Source organism: Malania oleifera, chromosome 4 (assembly GCF_029873635.1).
Source record: "Malania oleifera isolate guangnan ecotype guangnan chromosome 4, ASM2987363v1, whole genome shotgun sequence".
NCBI lineage: Eukaryota > Viridiplantae > Streptophyta > Magnoliopsida > Santalales > Ximeniaceae > Malania > Malania oleifera.
In genome coordinates, this window is record NC_080420.1 from 57,343,711 (window position 1) to 57,367,106 (window position 23,396).

At 36.3% G+C, this 23,396-nt stretch overlaps 1 protein-coding gene across 1 annotated transcript in view; it reads left to right on the forward strand.

The window, feature by feature from the left end:
* Window positions 1–12,645, forward strand: part of LOC131152836 (phragmoplastin DRP1C) — a 44,352-nt gene extending 31,707 nt beyond the window's left edge. The window contains exons 13-17 of the mRNA XM_058104726.1: window positions 275–500; window positions 3,338–3,388; window positions 6,219–6,447; window positions 6,703–6,842; window positions 12,362–12,645. Coding sequence (XP_057960709.1) covers window positions 275–500; window positions 3,338–3,388; window positions 6,219–6,447; window positions 6,703–6,842; window positions 12,362–12,487 — 772 coding nt within the window. The 3' untranslated portion in view covers window positions 12,488–12,645. The remainder of the gene's footprint in view (window positions 1–274; window positions 501–3,337; window positions 3,389–6,218; window positions 6,448–6,702; window positions 6,843–12,361) is intronic.
* The last annotated feature ends 10,751 nt before the right edge of the window (window positions 12,646–23,396 follow it).

Below are 23,396 nucleotides of genomic sequence, written 5' to 3' on the forward strand. Positions count from 1 at the left end.
TAAAAAATGGATTTTAAGTTATTGCAAGTTCTAAATTTTATTGATAAACTAATGACATTCTTATTGAATTAATTATAGTGGCATGTGATCTTGTTGGAGAAAATAAAGTCACGTCCTTTGAATGATTATTCTAGAATCTAGAGTGATATCACTTGTGTTGGTTTAGATTTTTAATTTATAATTTTTTTCTAAGCAATGTTGCAGATTTATTATCAGGAACATTTGATTTCCCTGAAATTATGTTATACAATTAACTAATAAACTGCTTCTTCAGGCGACCTGGTGGAGATAAGATCTATGGGGTTTTTGACCATCAGCTACCTGCTGCTTTAAAAAAGCTTCCCTTTGATCGCCATCTTTCTTTACATAATGTCAGAAAGGTTGTTTCCGAGGCAGATGGTTATCAACCCCATCTGATTGCTCCAGAACAAGGATATAGAAGGCTTATTGATGGATCTCTCAGCTACTTCAAAGGCCCCGCTGAAGCCTCTGTTGATGCTGTAATGTTCTCAGCTAGTTAGTATTCTGGCTAATATTTTTCAATGCTATGGCTTAATATAAAGCAATGCATAGATTCCTAGAAGATTAGTGTTCGGAATTACCTGAGTTGGATGATATTGCATCTATTTTCAATATTCATATATTAATCCTAGAATGTAACATTATTTTTGTATGTAGGCCTTCAGAAATATGTAAAATTATGATGAGTTTGACAGCATAATATGCAAAAATTCCTTATATTAGTTGTTGAAAAGTTAGAGATCGAGGTGAGAAGAAGAAAGAAGAGAAGAAGAGGAGAAAAGAAGAAGAAAGCAAGAGCAAAAAGCAAGCAACAGTTTTCATGGAGCCTTTGTGAAGACATCGCCGAACTGATGCATTGAATTTACAAATGGAGTCCTTACAACTACCTTCAAGATTCCCTCACAAAATGACAATCAACTTCAATGTGCTTCGCTCTTTCGTGAAAAACTGGGTCGCTAGCAATATAAATTGCAGCTTGATTGTGACAAAACATATCTATGAGCTTCTTAACCTAGAATCCCATCTTTGACTTAAGGGACTTGTTCAGACCTGTATGTGGGACATGGACAAAACATGTGCACTGAAAGACGTGAGACACAACAGAGAGTATGGAAGTTTTTAGGTATAGATAAAAAAGGGAATTTGCCCCTCAGAAATGGATTGCATCCTATTAAAAACTGCCATGTCTTCCCTTAATCAATAGCATAAATAATAGGATTTCAAGGACAAAAATACCCCCACTCACACCACCTAATTACTAAAACAATATATTTTCTTTAAACAAATCCCTTCTTCTTCTAAGTTATCTTCGTGCTGTGTCTCATTGATTCTCAACTGCACCAATGCCTTCTGGTTCTCCTTCCTGTTTTCTCGAAAAATTATCTTGTGTTATACACTTTCTTTTCAGGTATTCTTTTGACCAATGTCCAAATTCTAAACACATGTAGAATTTAATGACTTTTTGACCGTGCCCCTGTGGATATTTATGTGACCAGCAGTCGAAGTGAAGCTGCTCCTTTTTGAATCCAAGTGGCTGGAAGAAACTCCAGTGTATCAGGACCTATTGTCTTCAATGTATTGCGTGAGAATACAATAGGAATCTCAACCTTAGAGCAATATCATAGGCATCAATTGCTTTGGAAGTTGCTTGACCTTGAAATGCCAACTGAAGACCATTGAGGCATCAGCTTACCTTCTGAGCTTCTGTTTCAGCAAGATTACTCTTCAGGGCTAATTAATGGAACTCCTGCATGGTGCTGCTTAAGATTCTGTACTTTCTGGTTCAAAGTTGGCTCATAAACCTGTGAGAGAGATTGTGTCTTGAGCTTCTCCCCCATTCTAATCTACTCCCAGACCTTCCCTTTGCCTCTTAGTTCATGATCATTCTGGTAATGCCTCCATGAAGTAGAAGCAACTCTTCTAAATTTTGCAGCCACTGTGCTCGACTCTTTGATCTTGTGAAATATCTTTGTGCTCAAAGCAGCTCTTGATGCTGTCCATCCACATCCAGTCCTCAAATTTCAGGATGATACCCTCAAGTTTCTACAATTTGGACTTGAGCACCATACACTTTAGAATTTGAAGGGCTTGTACCATCCGATATTCCCAGCATTCTGGCCTTTCATTGCGCTGAACAAGCCTTCTGACCCCAAACTACTTCCATTGCTAGAACCTTACTTCCATCCTTTAAAGCGATGTGGTTCATATTTAATTTCTCTTACTTGTTTAGGATCCTTTCTCCTTCCATTTCCTTGACTATGAAAAACCCGATCGGTAAGGTTTCAATTTGCTCCTGAATTCGTGTAACGTGTCAACAGTTGCCTCTGCAGCTGCTGTTACCTCTCTTCTGCCCCTATCAGCCATTTTTAAATACTCAATGAAGGAACATGCTCTGATGTGACTTTTGTGTGGCATGCATTTGGGGGGGGGGGGGGGAATTAAGGATGATCGTACAGATATAACTTTTTAACATATTAGAAAAGAGATTTAAGGGCATAGACAGAGATCAACAGAAAGATAAGATCTTCTTGCATGGACAGGCAGTGTTGGAGGGGATGGAAGGTGCCATGGAATTAATCCTTAATCCATTTCCAATCTCTAGAACAATTCTGTACAGACTAGGATTGGTAATCAGATAGAAAAGAAACTTCTGGATTGATCTTTTTATTGTCTGTACAATAACTATAGCCACAGGATAGCCCTTGGCATTATTTCTCCCAAGGGCTAATATTAAATACGGCTGTCTCAAACTTCTCTTTAAACAATACAGACCTCTTGACTTAAACTGGACCACTGAAACGAACTTTGCAATTAACAGACTTGACTCGGAAAATTATTAACCATGACTTGACCACAATAATGATGACCTAGCTGAGTCAAACCAACTGAATTTTCTTCACTCCATGTTTGGAGAGCCCTTGGATTTGGATAAGATGTAATATAAAATTATATTGAAAAAATTTCAAGTCCATCCAAATTTAAATTCAAGGTCCTAAATCCATGCTCCCAAACACAACGTTAGGAAATGCCAATTATGATTGATTTCAGATTAAGTCTCAGTTAGGAAAATCTTCAAGAGCTTCATTTTTCCTCTCATATCCATATCAAGAGTTAGGGATTTTTGAGAAATCCTCCCATGTTTTTAGGGTAAGTGGAGATGTATTTTTTTAGTATGAATAATTGATAGCTGGTGATTTATGGTTTCTCCTTAGTGATGTACTCTTTTCTTGCTTCTTTGAAATAAATTCCATTCCTTAAATGAAATGAAATTTCTCTTGATTTCCTCATTGTTGGCATATGTTTTGATATTTTTCAGGTCCATTTTGTTTTGAAGGAATTAGTACGGAAGTCAATAGCTGAGACACAGGTACACTATTTTCATTAAAGCAATGGTTTAAATAAGATTTTTAATCTGAATATATCAGCAGATATATGTATTTTTTATTTCTATTAAGTTGCTTGCTTTTCTTACTTGTGTCTTATATTTACTCAATAAGTTTGATTTTATTTTAATATATGTTAATTTAATACAAAAAGGTCCTTTCAGATAAGTTTTCAATTTTTTACATGAAATGGTGGACAAACACAAAGATTAGTATTTTAGACACCTATAAGGTTATCTTTGCATGCTGAAGCATAAGGTCTGGTAATCCATGACAATCACTGCTGGAAAATGGCGTTACTTGCCCTCTTAACAATTGATTGCTTGGTTGCTGTCCTCAGCCGTTACTGGTGAATCTTGCAAATCGCTTCTTGTCCATTTTGAATCAAAGATAGAAGAGGATCGGACTTTAGCCTTATGTTCAAGGAAGAAAGGAAGATGCTCAAGTTTGATCTTTGGTTGGGACATAAGGATTTTCTTGTCTATAATTGAGATTGCTGGACCAAGGACGTTTTCTATTATGCTAGAAGAAGACAATTCTGGATGCTACAGAACAAACAAAGAGCTTCTGGTCCAAACAGGAGAATCATCCTTCGATTTAAACCTCCAGGGACTTGGGTTTTTATTTTATTATGAGGCTTGCGATATATAGGATGGCAGGAATCTGGGGGGAACCAAGTGGTAAGGATCCTTGATGGTAATGAGGTAATAGGTTGGTGGAGCATGCATAAAAAAACATTGGAAGCTTTGGTATTTGCTGATGGAGTGACGGGAAATCTTCAAACAGGCATGCATAGCCTGGTGATATGCAGATTATGGATCAAAAAGCATATTGGGGCTACTAAACGTGAGGATATAGAAGTGCAAAAACCAGTTTCTGAAGGGCTAAAAATGGATAAGGAACCCAGTTTTGCATATTTATATCTGAAAGGAGACTTCATCTTGTGAGAAGTATCCTTTTTGGCGCATTATACTTAAGTCAGCAACTGTGGTATTGATAATGTTAATTAATCTGAATCCATTACTATTCTTCATATAATTCAAATAAAGCTACCCATCGTAAAAACATGCTAAGCTTAAAGCTAGTAACAAATGCCAGTCTTGTGTCCTGGGTTGAGAATTTGCACTGCTCTGGAACCTGTGTGCTTGCACTTGTCGTTTGCATAATTATTGGGAACAACTTCCATTCCTAATAGTTATTCTAGATTGATTACTTCATATGGAAATTAAGGAGAAAAGAAAAAGAAAAGAGTTGGTATTCAGCTAGTGTTGATGTTACCTGAATAGTGTCAGAGTCCTACATTGGATGTGTACTAGGGAGATCTTGGATTTATAAGGATGGCGTGGACTCCAATTATGTGAGGTGCTTTTACAGGACAAACCATGAGAGTCCAGTGGGCCAAACTAGACAATACCTCAATAGAGTTGGGCCTAAGACTGCTACAGTTGGTATTAGAGGCACCATGTGGGTGCTGTCATGTGGGTGGATCTTGCATAGAGGTGTGGTCCACTTTGACGAGGATGTTAGAGATTGGACAGGAGAGCATGTCACAGTCCCATATTGGATGTGTACTAGGGAGATCTTTGATTTATAAGGATGGTTTGGGCTTCAATTATGTGAGGCGCCTTTTATAGGACAAACCCGTGAGGCTAGTGGGTCAAATTAGATAATACCTCGCCGGAGTTGGGTCCAAGACCTTCTCCATATCCTAATACACAACCTACCCTCTGCATTGTGTCTAAATAGAATAAGTTATTTTCTTGTCTGAACCTTCTTTATCCACTGGAAATTCACTCAAAGATAGTAAATGTTGTTTTTACTAGTTAGTGTACATCACAATCTCAATATGCATTGTACTCACTTATTACATTCATATTGTCAACAAATTATTTATTTGTTGGTTCATAAATTGTGTACTTTTTTTATTAGACCTTAGACCTTTTCTAGTTTGATGGTTAGCTTGGTGGTGATATGACAGTGGAGCCATACCAAATCATGGACATTATGGCTGCTAGTGATGGTGCTGGGTGCCTAACCAATGGAGGATACTGTTTGTGTGACTCACAACCATGTCAATTCAGTTTTAAAAGTGCAATTAAAAAGTAATGAAGTAATCACTGTCCATAGTGCAATTTATTTAACCAAAGTGCAGTTGTTTAGTTGACCTGCTGCTTTTTAATGATCATAACTGAAGTAGGTGTGAGTACCTTATATGATTCCAATGGAGATATATTGGTATCTTTGGCTAAATTTGTTTGGTTGCTCAAGTATTCTCTGTACAATCAGGAGTGCTAGGAGGAATACAACTGTTTTAAGCTGTAAGCTATTGCTTGTTATGACTTAGGAGTAGGGGTTTTCTTGTAAGCTTCCCTCTCCCCATCCTTTAAAGCAGAATGAAACCTTTGGAGCAAGCTTTGGGTCTAATTGGAGGGTAGAAATATCTCCTGCAACCTCAATTGCATCTTGTCACCTGTACTTCCACTCACATTGCTTGGGTTCGATCCTACCAAATTGAGGTATCACCTGTGCTCAGGATTTTTCCTCTGCAAACCTTGAATAGTTCTTTCTAATCAAAGAAACTTCTCCATGTGGATGCAATCATCCATGAAACTTGGGAATGCACACAATGATCCTGAAATAAGTGCATCCTTAACATTAAAAAAGTTGTTTCTGATACTTTCTTTGGGAAAATGAATTTGGTTCTCTGGCTTTGGGTTCATAAAGAAAGAATTTTTTAGCGCCTAAATTGTTCTGAGATGTATTACACTGAATAAACTTTGTTATGATTTCTGCCAATACTTCTGGCAATTGCAGGAACTGAGGCGATTCCCATCACTACAAGCTGACATAGCAGCTGCAGCAACAGAAGCATTGGAAAGATTTCGTGAAGAAAGCCGGAAAACAGTTACAAGGCTAGTGGAAATGGAATCAAGTTATCTGACAGTTGAGTTTTTTCGGAAGCTCCATCTTGAGCCAGAAAAGACTGCGAATCCAACAGGCCCAAATATGGACCGCTACACAGAAAACCATCTTAGAAGGATTGGTATGTAATTTATATCTTATTTTATCACCAGATAATATTTAATAATCTTTTAAAAGAAATCAACTCGCTTACATATGACTTGTAGAATCTGCCTAGTGATTTTTTTTCTGTTACCATGTCAACTTTTATGGAACTTGAGTCAACAAAAATGATTTCAGTATAAAAGCTGATGGCACAGGATGCTTCTCTACTAAAATGATTCAAAAAACTGAAGAGAAATAAGCCTTCTGACACGTGTTTTCATTATTTGTTCAGGATCAAATGTCACAGCTTATGTTGGTATGGTTTGTGATACAATGAAGAATTCTATCCCCAAGGCTATTGTTTTCTGCCAAGTTCGAGAGGCTAAGCGATCATTGCTCAACCACTTCTATGCTCAAGTTGGGAGGAGAGAGGTAGAGCTCTCTAATCTTTTTATTTATGCCTATACCAGCAGCAAATGAGTTGTTAGTGTATAGTTTGAGCTTGGTTTTGCATAGCTTGCTATAAAAGGTGCTACAGTATAATTCCTTCGTGTTTTTTGGAAGATGAAGTCACAATCTGATATATATCTAAATTGAATCTAGATATAGATTAATCTTGTTATCTGGAATTGTTAATCTCCTTTAGAAATCCTACTGTATTATCCCCAGATTTCCTGTTTGTTTTGACTCCTTTTTCTGTAAATGTTTCATAAATAAGATAAAAAATTTTAAATCTATACATGAAAAATGATATAAATAATCCAATGAATGGCAGTGGGCTTGCAATTTGTGAAGATAAGAAGTTAAATTTTGATGATGAATGGTAATGAATTGTTTGACGGTCATTTACTTCTCTTCCAATTTGCCTTCTTATTTAGTTTTTATTTTTTTGCTGTTTTTTTTATAAGACAAGGACATTTATATCATAAGAGATAATGTCCAAAGCAGAGTATTAGATGTCCATGCGTCAAAGAAAAAGCAAAAAATGCAAAATGCAAAAAAAAACCACACACACACTAAAACCATAACATAATCAATGTAACAAAGATCGCCGGTTATTCTGAATATGGGACAAAGAAATTCCTGGAAAAGAACCCATCATAGTTGTTAGATCAAGATTTGAATCGTGAACCAAAATTCCAATTTTGTTAATCGAAAATCAAGAATTGAGTCAAATTGAAAGATTTGGTAATGTTTCCAAAATCAATTCTAAATGACATGCATATATTGATATACAGACAAGACGAAAAATAATAAAATACATTTAAATTTTGATAATAAACATATTTCATGTGTATGCTTTTCCTAAACAAATGAAAAGTAAGAGGATGAATTAGGAAATATTAATAAAATTGTGAACTTTATGCTGTTTAAGGGAAGAAATCAAGAAAAAAATAATAAAAGGAATTGAACTTTTGGTGTTTATCAACAATTAAAAAAAATTGTCATGCATACTCTTTCACGAAAAAAAAAAAAAAAAGAAGAAGAAAGAAACCCAAAAAATGATCATAATTGAACAAACTACTAAAAGAACCAACTTTTGAATCTAAACAACACAACAAAACATGAGTACCACCTTAGCCAATGAGTGTTTTGCTCCTCCTCAATAGTAGAGCACTATACTCCTATAGTAGAGCACTATACTCCTCAAGCAAAGAATGGTTTTGTGAAGGTAACATAAGACCCAAATTTCTATTTTCTCCTCTTTTTGAGCACAAAACTAATGTAAACGAGGAATGGAAGGTAATCATGTAAAGATAAAAGCAATAAAAAAAAAATGTTGCTTTGGGGATTTTAAACTAGTCGGGTTTGTTAGGATATGATTGGTCCAGAATCGCGTGAATTGATAGATTCAGACCAATTCGATAGATTGAAGAGGGGAATTCAATAGATTTGGCAACGATTTAGTTGATTTTAGGTTTTCTAGTAAGATTTGAATTGATTTGGTGCAAAAATTGGAATTGATATGAATTGTATGAATCAAATTGTGAATTGTAAGATTTGAACAACTATGGCACCCACTAACAGCCAAGGTTGTTAAAATTGGGGTCCTACACAGGTTCATTGGAAGAGTTGGCAAGATTGGATTGGACTGTATGATTCTACTAATGATATAAAATGTGCATTAAAATACATCCATATGTCATTTTTTATAAATTTAAATATTTTAGAGGTAAATTGTCTAGTATCTGTTCAGGGCTACGAAAATAACAAGTAGCTTGTATGGTTGAACTCTTGCACAAAAAAAATATCAAATGTTGAAGCACAACTCCACTAAATTTAACCATTCTTCCTACTTTCAAAGCTTTGAAATCTAATAAAAGCTTTTGTCCAAATTGCTCATACTAACCCAACATTCTTTCTCTACAATATTAAATAGATAATTTCATAATCTCCAAGTAAAAGAGCAATTTAGAAAAAAGGTCAGCTGCTGTCTCATCACTCTACTTGCACAGAAACAAAGATCAGGTGATAAAGCTTTACATAGAGCCTGCCATTATCTTCTTCAAAATCATGCACCAAAGCAATCTTAAATGGGATCTTGGCCTTCCAAATAACATTATTCAAGAAGAATGGATGATTAGTTGGGGAGTAAACAAAGTAAGAGTAAAAAGGATTTACAAAAAAAAGTACCAAAGGTCTATCAACACCCCAAATTCTCTTACCCCAAGAAGGATGGAACTGATAAGAAGCAAGAATTAAATTCAGGAACTAAACAAATCCACTTTCCCATCATCCAGATTATGAAAAAAATGAAAATATTCCAAGAAAATTTAGTATCATCCCAAATTCCTAGCTGTAGAAATGTAAAAGAGGAGCATCATGGATTTTGGAAAGATTGTACAAACAAGGAACAGCATCACAGAAGGGTCTACCCCTAGCCACACATCATCCCAGAAAACAAACTATTGCCCCCCCCCCCCCCCTGGTATCAAGTCAAGGAAATGAAATAAAAATTCAAGATACAAATTTCAAGGGACTTGCTTGAGAAATATTCCAACGAAGCCAGTATTTTCTCTTAATTACCTTATACCTTCTGGATTCGTCCTTTTAAGGAGAATGCCACATCCATTTTCTCCCTAAATAGATGTTCTTAAACACTGATGGCACTTTCAATTTGCAGAATGGAATGGGTTGGGCATGGAATAGAATAAAAAATTCAATTGAGAATATGAAGAAATTAGGTGAAAAATTTGATTCCATTCCTATATGCCAAAGACGTAATAAATTTCCTACCACTAGAATTTAGGTTTCCTCACCGTGTTCCAACTCATTAAATGATCCTTTCTTTCCTCCCTCACCCCTTTCCAGATGAAATCTCTCAACAACATTACCAAACTCTTATCTGTCTTAATAGGGTAATTAGAAAGAGGCAAAAAAATAAAAATAAATGAGAATACTAGAAAGACATGCAGAAAAAAAAGTTACTCAACCATCTAAAGAAAAATAACTAAGTTACTCAACCATCTAAAGAAAAATAACTAATCTTCACACATATAAATAATGGTCTTCCTGGTAAGTCCATTGACATAACACTCAGAAACCACCTTCAAAAGTTCATTCCTCAGAACACCCCTTCAATGATGAAGAAAGGTCATAGTTGAACCATAAGTGCTAAGTGCTTTGTCTCCTTTCACGCTAAAAACCACCTCCTTCAACTCCTTGATAAAAGATCTCTTTATTCAATCTCTTTGCTCCTCAGAAACAGGACTAAAGTCCAAACCATCTATCATAGGCCTTAACTTGTTCTCCTCAGAAAACAAGATTATATAAAATTCAGTTATCTCCCTTGCGGTAATGTCTGAATTAGACAACTCTATACTCCTTGTCAACCTCCAATCCCTAATCATATTCCTTCTTGTCATTCCAGCTGCTACCTTATGGATCTCCCTTCTTTGCCCATTTACTCTGAAATTTCTATCCCCAACGAATCTCCTCCCACGATATAGTCTCCCCAGATTCATTCCTGAGCTTATTCCTTATCCTCTCCTGGTCTTTTGTCATCATCTCCTCTCTGTCAATACTATTGAAAACTCCAATTTCACCTTAAGATGTCATTTTCCTCACTCTCACATCTCTAAAACTCTCCCTGTCCTGCCTCAATCTTCTCTTTCAAAGATTTGAACTTCTGCATAAAAAAGCCAGCCTACCCTTGAAAATGACAATAACTCCACCAACCAGCCACCAAATTATAAAAATCATGATGAGTCAGCCACATATTTTCAAAACAAAAAGGACTAGGGTTCCATGGACCCCACTTAACCATATTAAAACACAGTAGGAAAATGATAGGAAACTGGCATCATATGAGCTTCCTGAACAAAACTACGAAAACTATCCTCCCAATCTGTACTGACAAGGACATGAAGCGACCTGTCTGTCCCCTGGAACATGCCAATTAAAAGTTAGAGCATTGAACAAGGGAATGTCCCTCAAATTATATTCTCAAGCCATGAAACCCCGCATGCTAGTTGCAGTCCTGGATCCCCCTAACTTCATAAGTTCTAATAACATTAAAATCACCACTCAGACGCCAATGCAAGCTGCACATTCTATAACAAATCCCCTAGATCATTCCAAAAAGACAGTCAAAGTTGAGGGCAGTTTGTGCGGTCAACCATCACTCTCCTCTACCTCTAATCACTAGAAGGGCAAACACAAAAAGGATCCTACCACAGAATCCACCCTAGAGGAAAATCTCAAACCCCAGACAACTAAGATATCTCCAGTCTCCTGATGAGCCAGAAGTAGGCGTTTACACATAATCTTCAAATAATTCACTTTTTTTTATTGTATAGTATCTATGATCGCTTTTAGTCAAGAAAAATGACATAATCTGTGTTTTTTAGTTTTATTTTTTTTGGATGTGGTGATCATTTTTGACCTCGGAGACAAATGTGTAGGATTTTTACTGGGCCTTTACATACCACCATGTTTAAAAAAACAGATTTCCTTCTCATTTATTAAATTTATCAAAATACAACTTCAGTTGTTGAGGAAAGTTATTCCTGTACCTTCTTCTAAAGGTGGGAAAGCAGGTACTGAGATACTACAACTCATGGTATTTCCTCTAGTTTTTTTTCCCCCAAGTTGTATTGAATTTTTGTTACTCATCAAGGAATATTTGGTCTGTTGAGGGGGTGAGAGGGGTTTTAAGATTTACCATTAGTGGGTAGGGTACATCCATCATGTTGGCAATAAAACTCCTTTTATTTATAATTGAGCTTAGTCCCACCAAAATCTACCAATGGTGGCCTGTATTCCACAAATTTGAGTGTGCTTTGTGTTCAAAGATCAACCGAAGTTCAACCAGGACTGGAACAACCTCATGCATGGTTGGCAGAGCCAGGACCTCTGTGATCAGTGAGGGCAGCATTCTGTAAGATTAACACTGCATTTGGTAGCATGGAGTTTAGGCCCTTGATTTGGGATTGTGTAGATTTGGAGGAGAAAAAATAAAGTTAAAATATTGAATTTTGTTGAATTTTACACAATTTCAAATAAAGTCTGCCTCCAAACACAGGTTGACAGCATCCATATATAAATATAAAGGGGCACAGTTGAGCCAATACAAGGCATTACTCGAATGCAACTTGATTTTGGCATGCATTCAAACAATTTGATGAAGAGATAAGTGGTTATTTCAATTTGTAGTCAAATATTCATGCATATTATTATGTACTTGTAGGAAAACTTATTAAATCTGTTGGGTGTTGTGATGATGGAAATTGGAGATTAAGTGTATGCCATGTCCAATTATTGGCTAGAAATTATATGCTTGTTGTGGGACAAGACGGAGAAAAATAAAAGGAGAGTTAGAATCTTATTTGATTCCTGTGCACTTTTATTTTAACCCACTTTTATATAATTGAGGAAGACATTAATACATCAAATAATATTATTGTTCTTAACCAAAATTTGATAACATGATTGCCCTGTTGAATCTGCAGAAGGAGCGGCTTGGTGCAATGCTGGATGAGGACCCTGCACTCATGGAAAAGAGAGAAACCATTGCTAAGAGGCTTGAATTGTACAAGTCTGCAAGAGACGAGATTGACTCGGTGGCATGGAAATGATGGAAACTCGGTTGCAAATGATTCATATTACACATTTTTCTTTCTTTCCATATAGAAAACGACATGCAATCATTAACAAAGCGAATTCTCTTATTCTTTTTGTAATACAAACAATTAAAGCCCATACAAACTGGAAGAGCTTGGAGTTGCGCTGTGCATGTGGTTTCTCTCTCTCTCTCTCTCTCTCTCCCTCTCCAAAAAGCACAAAAAATAAAAAATAAAAAAATCGAAGCATAAAGAATAAATTATGCTTTTTATTTTTTAATTAGTCACAGGATAACTTGCTGCCAAGTAGGAGGTTACTTTCTCCATGTCTGCGTTCTTTGCTATAACAGTTCAGAAACAGCGTGCTCAACTTATTTCTGCACTGATTTTTGAAAGTACTCTGTTTTGGTTTTTGGAAGGACAAAGGGTCTGGCAGCACTTTGGAAATGCACTTTTTTTGGCAGTGAAGTGGGGTTTATGATTGGAACGTAATGCACGGGGAAGATGCTGAAATCTTTGTTGTTTGAGAGAATGCTTTAAAGGAGTCAGCTTCTTGGATTTTGAAGGGGCTTGGTTTTGTATTTTCCGTTTTTTGCTTGTTCTGTTAACAAAATGGAATAAAATAAAATAGATTTGTAACCACATACTTTCTTGGAAACGTTAAGAGCTTATTTAGTTGTGGAATATATTTTTTATTTTTTATTTTTAGTTTTCTAAAGAATTATAAAATTTTCAAGTTACTTTTTAGTTTTTTTTTTTTTTTTTTTAAAGATTTGTATTAGAAAGATGCCAAATAAAAAGTTTATTTACTTGTGCAAAATTAATTTTTTAATTTTTTATTTATATAATTTAAAATGATCACAAAAAATACAAGTTGTTTTCCAATTTTTTTTTTTATAAAAAATACAAGTTCTTTTACAATATGAGGAATCATAAATTTTGGCACTTGAATTTGGATTTTTTGTATTTTGAAGAAACTCAATACATAAATCATATATATTAAAGTTCATGATCTAAATTTCAAGCTCCATCCATAAAGTTAAGAGTTATAAATTAAGAAAATAACAAAAAGATATTTTTTAACTTTTTTATATAAATTTAGAAAATTTACAACAAGGTGATATTTTTGTAATTATTTGAAACATTAGAAATGTAAACTAGAACTATTTCCACAAGCAAATGGTGTGAAAATATTTTATTATTTTATTGTTTATTTCCTGTAAATATTGTAATTTTTTTAAAAATAGTTAGAAATAATTTTTTTTTACAACTAAATGTGCCCACTTCTCTAAGTTGTACCTAGCACAAGGTCTCTGCAAACGCGTGTATGTGTGTGTGAAAAATTTTCTAGTTCATATTTTTGAAACAACCGCAACAAAAACAATAAGCAACCTTAAATCCTACTTAGGGGAGGGGGGGGGGGGGGGGGGGGGGGAGGAGAGGGCTGGCTACATGAATTCTTTTCTACCAACTCATATGATTAAACACATTTTTCTTGGTCAGTTTAAGAGTCATTAAGCTCTTACTATCTCATTCCATATTATTTTCAATCTACTCCTACCCCTTAACAACTAGTTCACTCCTTTTTATTGGTGCACTCTTTGGCCTGTGTTTCAAATGCTCAAACCATCTCATTTTTCCTCCATTATCTTGGTTTCTAACAATACTATGCTTAATTTATTGTGAATATGTTCATTCCTTAATTTATTTTTTAATAATATATCGCTTATCCACCTTAGCATGTGCATTTCAACAGTTTTTACTTTTTGGATATGTTGTTTCTTAATTGTCAAACATTTTGATTCATAAAGCATGACTAGTCTTACAGTTCACATTTTCAAAAGCTTTCAAAATTTTTTGAACCAAACAATTAATTATAGAACTGGTGCACTTATGAATCAACTATGCTATGAAAATTAACAAGCTATTGGAAGCCGATGGGTCTTGCCTTATGTTACACTTGTTGGGGGGAATATTTTTTTTATAAAAAATATATGGGTTTAGATTTGAGGGTGCAAAAACAACCCTTACTCAATGTGAGGCATGTTGGGTCTTAGGTTTGTAGGCCCAAAGATAACCTAAAAAGAGGGAGGGGGGTGAATTAGGTTTAAAGAAATTAAAAGTACTTGATACAAAAATTAAGCAAGCAAGCAACACACATAAATATGAAAGAAAAAGAGAGAAAGTAAAAGAAATTGTGCAAACACTTTTATAGTGGTTTGACAATCGACCTATGTCCACTCTCTAGAGACCAACTGTCTTGAGGTTCCACTAAAACCCCTTACTTTCATAGCGGCAAGCACACCACTTATACCTCCTTTTTTTTAGAGACCAACGAAACCAAATACAATCCTTGTTCTGCTGGAGACAAAGGAACTAATTACAACTAAGAGCTTACAATAGAAAATTCCTCACAAGGAATGATTAAGACTTTGATGCTCACATAAGAAAGTCTCAGAGAATAAACAAATAAAAGCTCAAGAGTTTTCTCGACTATCTTTCAAAGATAAGAAAATGAAAGCATAAAGAATTGATAAGAGAGAATTGAGGCTAGAGCACTTAGAATTTAATATAGATTAGTTCTCTAACGTTCTTAAGGTTTATGAGGACATATATATAGAGTTAGACGTTTTCTGCCCATTGAAGATTTCTTGGTTTTTAGACCAGTCAATCACTTACAAGGTTTGATCGATCGTTTACTAGCCATTAGAGAGGAAAAAGTGACCATTGCAGGCAAACCTTGTTAGACCGATTGACCACCTTTAAGAGTCGATCGACCACCTTGGTTGGGGTTCAATTTACTTTTTGATCCCATTTGTCCAGTTTAGGTCTATATGTGCTATGCCTTATATTTCTCTTGATTTTACAAGATAAAATACATTACAATTGAGAGAGAAACAATACAAATAAATCAAATTAAGTCTTCAAATATCTTCTCTCAAATCTTTAACTTCTTCCATCAAATATTCAACTTTTATCCAACTATAATGGCTTAATCCCGTAGATCAATTTAAGAACAAAACCATTAGTACTCAATAGTTTGTTATAATCAAAATAGGTTAATGAAACCTTAGGGCTAAGACGGTTGCTTAGCTTTGCTTGCTTTCAAAGGAGGGTACAATCTCAAGGAAGCTTATGATATGTATCTTTTTATTCTTTGTCGATTTTAAAATTTATTAATATGCAACATAGTGTATATGATAGTGTAGACATGTGCATGCTTAGCCAACATACTTGTGGATGACAGGTAGTCATGTTTTTAAAATGGGAGTTGTTGTCATAGGGTCTATGCTTTCTCATCAATCCATGACACTATGATGGCGCCAAGTCCCACATGATTAAGATAATGAAACACAGAATCAAATTTGTGTGTATATATCCTGCAAGTGTAAGAAGAGTATGACATATACTCAAGGATCCACCTTGAATTCTATGATGTTCCATGCCACATCATATACAATTTATAAAATTGATAACTTGAATTGTCTAGGGATAATAGTTGACAACCTCAACTACATTGGTTATGTTGGACGCAACCAACATTTTCCAACAAGGCATAACCAGTCATGGATACGATTTCGTGGTTAGGATGTTGCCATATGTTAAACCCACTGGATAGCATTCGAAGAAGGGAACATGCTAATGATTACAAGGAAAATTTTCAAGTAATCACCTTGCCTAGTTAATATGCATTTTTTTTTTCTTCATCATTGATATTGCACATAGCCTGCAAGTCAACTCCTTGTGTTGCACATAATTTACCCTTAATTATGGCATACCCTGTAAATAAGCATACCCCATATGACAATGAGGTACTTGACATGTACTATAACTAGCCATTCAACAACATATACCAACCGTTGTAGCAAAGCCATCAAAGACCATGGCCCTAAACCATCCTTATCTCCGACTATGTTGAGTATGTTCTCAAGCATCTCGACTTCTACGTGCTCCCAATCACGAACCGATTTTTTCACCATTTTTTTTCCGTCTCTAGTAAATAATAAATATTAATCCAACACCTGCCACATCACAACTTTGATACCATATCAACACAACTCGACCCGAAGTGGGATACCGGGTAATCAGTCCATCATATAAGAACATACCTAATAGAGGAAGTCCATATTTACATACCATCCAGAATACAAATAACTAGAGTTCTAAACATCCATATACATCCCCAAAAGTCCATAACATACCCTAGGGGATTACACAAACACATTCCCCAACACAAAATGCTTACCTTGTCCATCAGGGTACCAACTCCCCTCTATCTCGGAGCTCTATCTCCTGGTCTATTATGATTACCTGAAATATTAAAATATTTGGGTGAGACACCTCTCAGTAAGACGGAATAAATTATTCACAGTGTGTGGTAGTATGAGTTCAATTACATCATATCACATTCTATTTTAATAGATATAACAACTGGGAGAAAATATATAGATAAGTACTCATAATCATATATGTGTGTAAAACATATTTTTCAAAAGCTTTCTCATCATTTTCGTAATCATATACGTACTTTCTTATTTCTCAAAATCATATTCACATTTTCTTTCATAGACTATTCTTTCTTAAATTCATATTTCAATAGCTTGAATAAGCTTTTCTTTCTCGTTCTCATTTTCACATTCTGGCCCATGGGTATCCTCATATAAGTATCTCAACATGTTTGTAACCCATGGCTGTTCATTATCGTATCTGTAATGAGTAATCATAATACAGCACATGAGTATAATCATAATCCAGCACATGAGTATCAGCCAGTAACAAAATCCACAACGTGTCTGTAACTCATGGCTGCCATAAGGATATTGTCCATGCCATGCTTCCTCCCATGGTCAGGGTTGTGCGGTCTGAAGGCTAGATCTAAACTGTGATTGGCCTACCCGGTTAGATCAAAACAATGTAACCACGTGTCTATAGTACGATTAGCCTGCCTACTCCTGGTCCATACGCCAGGTGGCAAAACAACCTTTCTCACTGGCCCAATCAACTGCCACACCACACTCTCCATGAGACCGTGTGGTTGTTCTAACACCTCACTAGCAACGGTACATTGCTCTCTATCAACAACAACCCATCAGGGTACTCATTTCCACATTTCGAATTCACATTTCGTATTCTCAGTTCAGTATTCACAATTAAGTAATCACATTTCAATATTCACAATTCAGTATTCACAATTCAGCATTCACATTCATTTCATCACATCAGTGGCATTCTTATCATTTTCTATACACGTTCCATTCTTAAAATAAATATCTCATTTCTCGTATTTCAACATTTCTCAGTAAAAACATATCAATACCACATTTCATTATTTCCTATTAAATTGCACATCTATACACACACACACACACACACACACACACACTTTTCGTTTTTCCATAAAATTATTCTATATACCACTTTTCATCATTTCCATATAACAATCTCATTCCTGTATATATCCTAATTTCAATTACATTCCCAGTATAAATTTGTTATATCATATTTCTCACGCCACACAATTTTCGTCTAATATTTATAACATATTAATCACAGGTAAAAAATCATATTTCATTTTTCACTTACTTTAAATCTGCAATTCTTTTCCCAAAAATAGCTGCTATAATTTATTCCCCTTACCTGACTTACTAAGAGGTCTGTTAACAATCCAATCCCACGCCTGCAGTGTTCAAAACTCAAAACCCTAACATTCACATTTTTCCCAAATCAATCAACTCATTTCCCAGAATATTTCTCATTTAACACTTCCTAGGCCTTATATACTCTAAATAAACATTTAAACCCTAAATTATCTTACTTACCCTGATTTTAGGATGGTGCTCAAGAACTCCAAATAAGCAATCTGCTCCGATTAAGTTGTAGAGAATCTCCCCACGAACCTCGTGGTAACTTCTGATCGTTGAAACGAGCTTAAACGGAGCAAGAAATGAAGAGAGAAGGGAGAGAAACCAAACCTAGAGAGAGAGAGAAAAGAGAGGAATGAGTTTTTTACGTTGAAACTCGATTTTAACATATTTATAGATCGTTGGCCACGTGGCTTCGTCAATGAGACATGTGGACTCGTCGACGAAGCTCATAAGGGCGTTCGTCAATGAAGGTAATGGGTTTGTCGACGAACCCTTAACAACCTGAAATTCTCTGCTCTCGGTATCTTTTCATCGATGAGATATGCGTCCTTCGTTGACGAGGCCTAGAGAGACATTCTTCGACAAAGACCATTGGTTCATTGACGAACCGTTGCTGATCCTCCTTTTTTCCTTTTTCCTTCTATTTCATTTTTTTTCTTTTATTACTTTCAGAACTTAAATTTTTCGGGTCTCTACATTCTCCCCTCCTTATAAAATTTCATCCTTGAAATTGTTATTCTTCACCTTTTCATCCTTAAAGAAAACATCCCAATTTTATTAATTACCCTCACTTATGGCGGAGGAATACCGTGGTTACAGAAAAAGGGTTCTAGGAGATTACAATCATGAATAACAAAAGAAAACTCCCCCAAATAAAATTATAACCAAAACAATACACTATATATCCTATATCGTACAAGTCAAAATATACACCTTGTTACTCACTTTCTATTTCCCAGTTCAACCCTAGGTCTTACTGAACATGTGTGGATATCTCTAGCGCATATGTTCCTCTAATTCCCACGAAACTTCCTCTACTGCATGATTGCGCCATAACACTTTTACCAGTGGGATCCTCTTTGTACGCAGCTTTTGTTCCTTCCAGTCTAAAATCTGCGTTGACATCTCTTCATAAGATAAGACATCATTATGCTCCAGTGCCTCATAACTGATCACATGGGAGGGATCTTGGATGTATTTTATTAACATGGAAACGTGAAATATGTCATGGATTCTAGACAAAACCGGTGGTAGTGCCAACCTGTAGGCACTTGGACCCACTCTTTCAAAAATCTCGAATGGTCCAATATACCTAGGGATCAATTTACCCTTCCTCCCAAATCTCATAACTCCTTTCATTGGTGCTACTTTTAGGAATACATGATCTCCTACATCAAACTCCAACTCTCACCAGTGAGTATCTGCATAACTCTTCTGCCAACTCTGTACTGTTTAATCCTGTCTCTGATGAGTCTGACTTTATAATGAGTCTACTGTATTAGCTTTGGCCCCAAAATCAAATTTTCCCAATCTCATCCCAATACAACAGGGATTGGCACCTCCTACCATTTAACGCCTCATATGGTGCCATCCTAATGCTGGCCTAATAGTTGTTATTATAAGCAAACTTGATAGTGGCATGAACTATATCCAACTGCCCCTAAAATCCAGCACACAAACTCGTAGCATATCCTCCAGTATCTGTATCATCCTCTGTCAGCCCATCTGTATGAGGATGAAATGCTGTGCTGAACATCAACTGAGAACCCATGGCCTTCTGCAAACTCCTCCAAAACTAAGATGTAAATCGTGGGTCTCGGTCCGATATTATGGACACTGGTACGCCATGCAATCTAACTATCTCTTGGATATACAAATCTGCTAGTATGCTCATGGAGTAGTTAATTCTGATAGGCAAAAAATGGGCAGTCTTTTTCAGTCGATCTACGACTACCCAAATGGCGTCTTGTTCATGTAGTGCCGGTAGTAATCCTATGACAAAATCCATCGCTATATGTTCCCACTTCCACTCAGTGATGCGAAGGGGTTACAATGATCCCGCCAGTCTCTGATGCTCAGCTTTCACTTGCTGGCATGTCAAACACTGCTCTACAAACTCAGCGATCTCTCTTTTCATATTGCTCCACCAAAAGGACTCCTGAAGATCTCTATACATTTTAGTGCTACCACGATGTACAGTATATAGGAATCAATGCGCTTCCTTCAGAATAACTTTTTTAATCTCAGGGTCAGTAGGTACACGTAGCCTGGTATGGAACCTCAAGGCTCCCTTATTTGAGATACTAAAATCTACCTCTTGACCATTCTGTAATTTATCTATAATTTTCATTAATTCCGTGTCTTTTAGCAGAGCAACTTTAATTCTTTCCTGTAGAGGTGGCTGCAGTACTAGATTGATAAGAAATGCCCGGCAATCGTCCTCTACAAGTTCCACCCCAAGTATTTAAAAATTCATCTGAATTGGATGCTGAATTATCCTTGCTTACATTACCACTCACATTGATTTACGGCTCAGAGCATCAATTACCGCATTAGCCTTTCCCAGGTGGTAACTGATGGTGCATATTTTTTATTAGCTCCAACCACATAAATGCATGGTGATCACCCTCTATGAGTTCCACCCCAAGTATTCCCAAATTCATATGAATTGGATGCTGAATTATCCCTCCTGACACTGCCGCTCTCACTGATTTTCGGCTCAGAGTATCAACTACTACATTAGCCTTTCCCGGGTGGTAACTGATGGTGTAAATCTTTTATCAGCTCCAGCCACCTCCTCTGCCTTATGTTTAATTCTTTCTATGTGAAAAAATATTTCAAACTCTTATGATTAGTGAAAATCTCACACGGACCCCCATACAGATAGTGTCTCCAAATTTTTAGTGCATAAACCACTACTACTAACTCCAAATCATAGGTAGGGTAATTCTTCTCATATTCTTTCAATTATCGGGAGGCATATGCTACTATTCTCCCCTACTGCATCAGCACAAATCTGAGCCCTTTATGTGATGCATCATTGTAAATTACGAAACCCACTTCTCTTGAAGGAATCGTCAACATCGGTGCAATGATGAGCCGCTACTTTAACTCCTGAAAGCTCCATTCACATTCATCGGTCCACTAAATTTCACACATTTCCTGGTCAATCTCGTCAAAGGACCCAACAATTTAGAGTTTCCCTCAACAAATCTATGGTAGTACTCAACCAAATCCAAGAAGCTTCTGATTTATTGCACTTTCTTTGGTCGTACCCACTCCACCACTGCCTTGATTTTACTCGAATCCACTAAAATACCACCCTCAACAAATCTATGGTAGTACTCAACCAAATCCAAGAAGCTTCTGATTTATTGCACATTCTTCGGTCGTACCCACTCCACCACTGCCTTGATTTTACTCGAATCCACTAAAATACCACCCTTGGATATCATATGTCCAAGGAAGGTAACTTACCTCAGCCAAAACTCGCACTTCTTGAATTTTGCATACAACTTTCTTTCTCTCAGTACCTGAAGCACTATCCTCAGATGTTCCTCGTGCTCCTTTGGGCTCTTTGAATACACTAGTATGTTGTCAATGAATAAAACCACAAACTAGTCCAAATACTGGTGGAAGACCCAATTTATCATATCCATAAACACTGCAGGAGCATTTGTCAATCCAAATGGCATAACTAGAAATTCATAATGGCCATACCGAGTTCTGAATGCTGTCTTCGGAATGTCTTCTGCCATGACCTTCATTTGATGGTACTCGAACTGCAGATCTATCTTTGAGAAAATTTGTGTTCCCTGTAACTGATCAAAAAAATCGTCGATGTGGAGAAACAGGTACTTATTCTTGATGGTCACTTTATTAATCTCTCTGTAGTCGATGCACATTCTCATTGACCCATCTTTATTCTTCACAAACAATATCGATGCTCCCCAGGGCGACACGTTGGGCCGAATAAACCCCTTGTCTAACAGTTCCTGCAACTGTTCCTTCAATTCTTTCAATTCTCCCGGTGCCATTTTGTATGGCCCTTTCAAAATCGGCGCTATCCCTGGAATTTGATTAATTGTAAATTTTACCTTATGATCAAGAGGTAGTCCCGACAAATCCTCGGGAAATACATATGGAAAATCCCTCACTATCGGAATATCCTTTAACCTCAACTCCCCTTCCAACACCTTCTTCACATAGGCCAAATATCCTAGATAGCCTTCCTGCAATAATCTCCTCACTTGAATGGTGGATAGCAACTGTAGTGGGGCACGCACACATGATCCCACAAATCTGAACTCCTGTCGCCCTGGAGGTTTGAACACTACCTCTTTCTAATGGTAGTCAATATTGGCATAGTGGGCAACTAGCCAGTCCATCCCCAGAATCACTTCGAACCCAAACTTATCTAAGACCACCAAGTTAGCTGATAAAGACCTCCCCTAAATATAGGATGGACAATTCCTGAGTACCTTCTTACCTAACATTACAACCCTAGTCGGCATATAAATGGACAAATTGATCCTTGTATTATTTTCAAACCTGAAACATTATTACTTAACCATTCCAAGTTAGATTATACTTTGTTTGTTATCACAAAAACTGATTGAAAAGTCCAGTTAGGCCAACAAATTTCTTTTGTGCAGGTTAGTCAGTATATGTAATAATTTTTAGTTATAGGTAGTGTTTTGATTTTGGGAGAATTTTATTTTATGTATTTGTAATCTCCCAGAACCTTGAATGTAACAATGGTATTCCTCCACCATAAGTGAGGGTAAGTAATAAAATAAGTAGCCCATTTTATTTAAAGGATGGTGTCAATACATGTAGTAAATTTTGGGGACGAAATTTTATAAGGTGGGGGGGGGGGGGGGGGAAGAATTTAGAGACCTGAAGAATTATAGTATTTAAATAATACGAGATGGGAGGAAAAGAAATTCAAAAAAGAGGAAAAGCAGGGTTCGTAGACGAACCCTCCGATTTGGTTGATGAATACCTTATTAATTTCGTCGCATGCCCCGTGTCTCGTATGAGGGGGAATTACTGAGAGGGCTGTTGCAGGGTTTGAAATTTGTCAACAATAAATAAGTGTTCATCGATGAACTCTTTTCTTGACCTCGTCGATGAAGTAACGTGTCTTATTGATGAAGCCAGTTGTATAAATGGCTCAAATTCGGATTTCAGCAAGCAATTTCGCATACAACTCTTCTTTTCTCTCTCTACTTCATCCTCTACCCCTTCTCTCTAGGATTTTGGGTTGATTCTTTGCC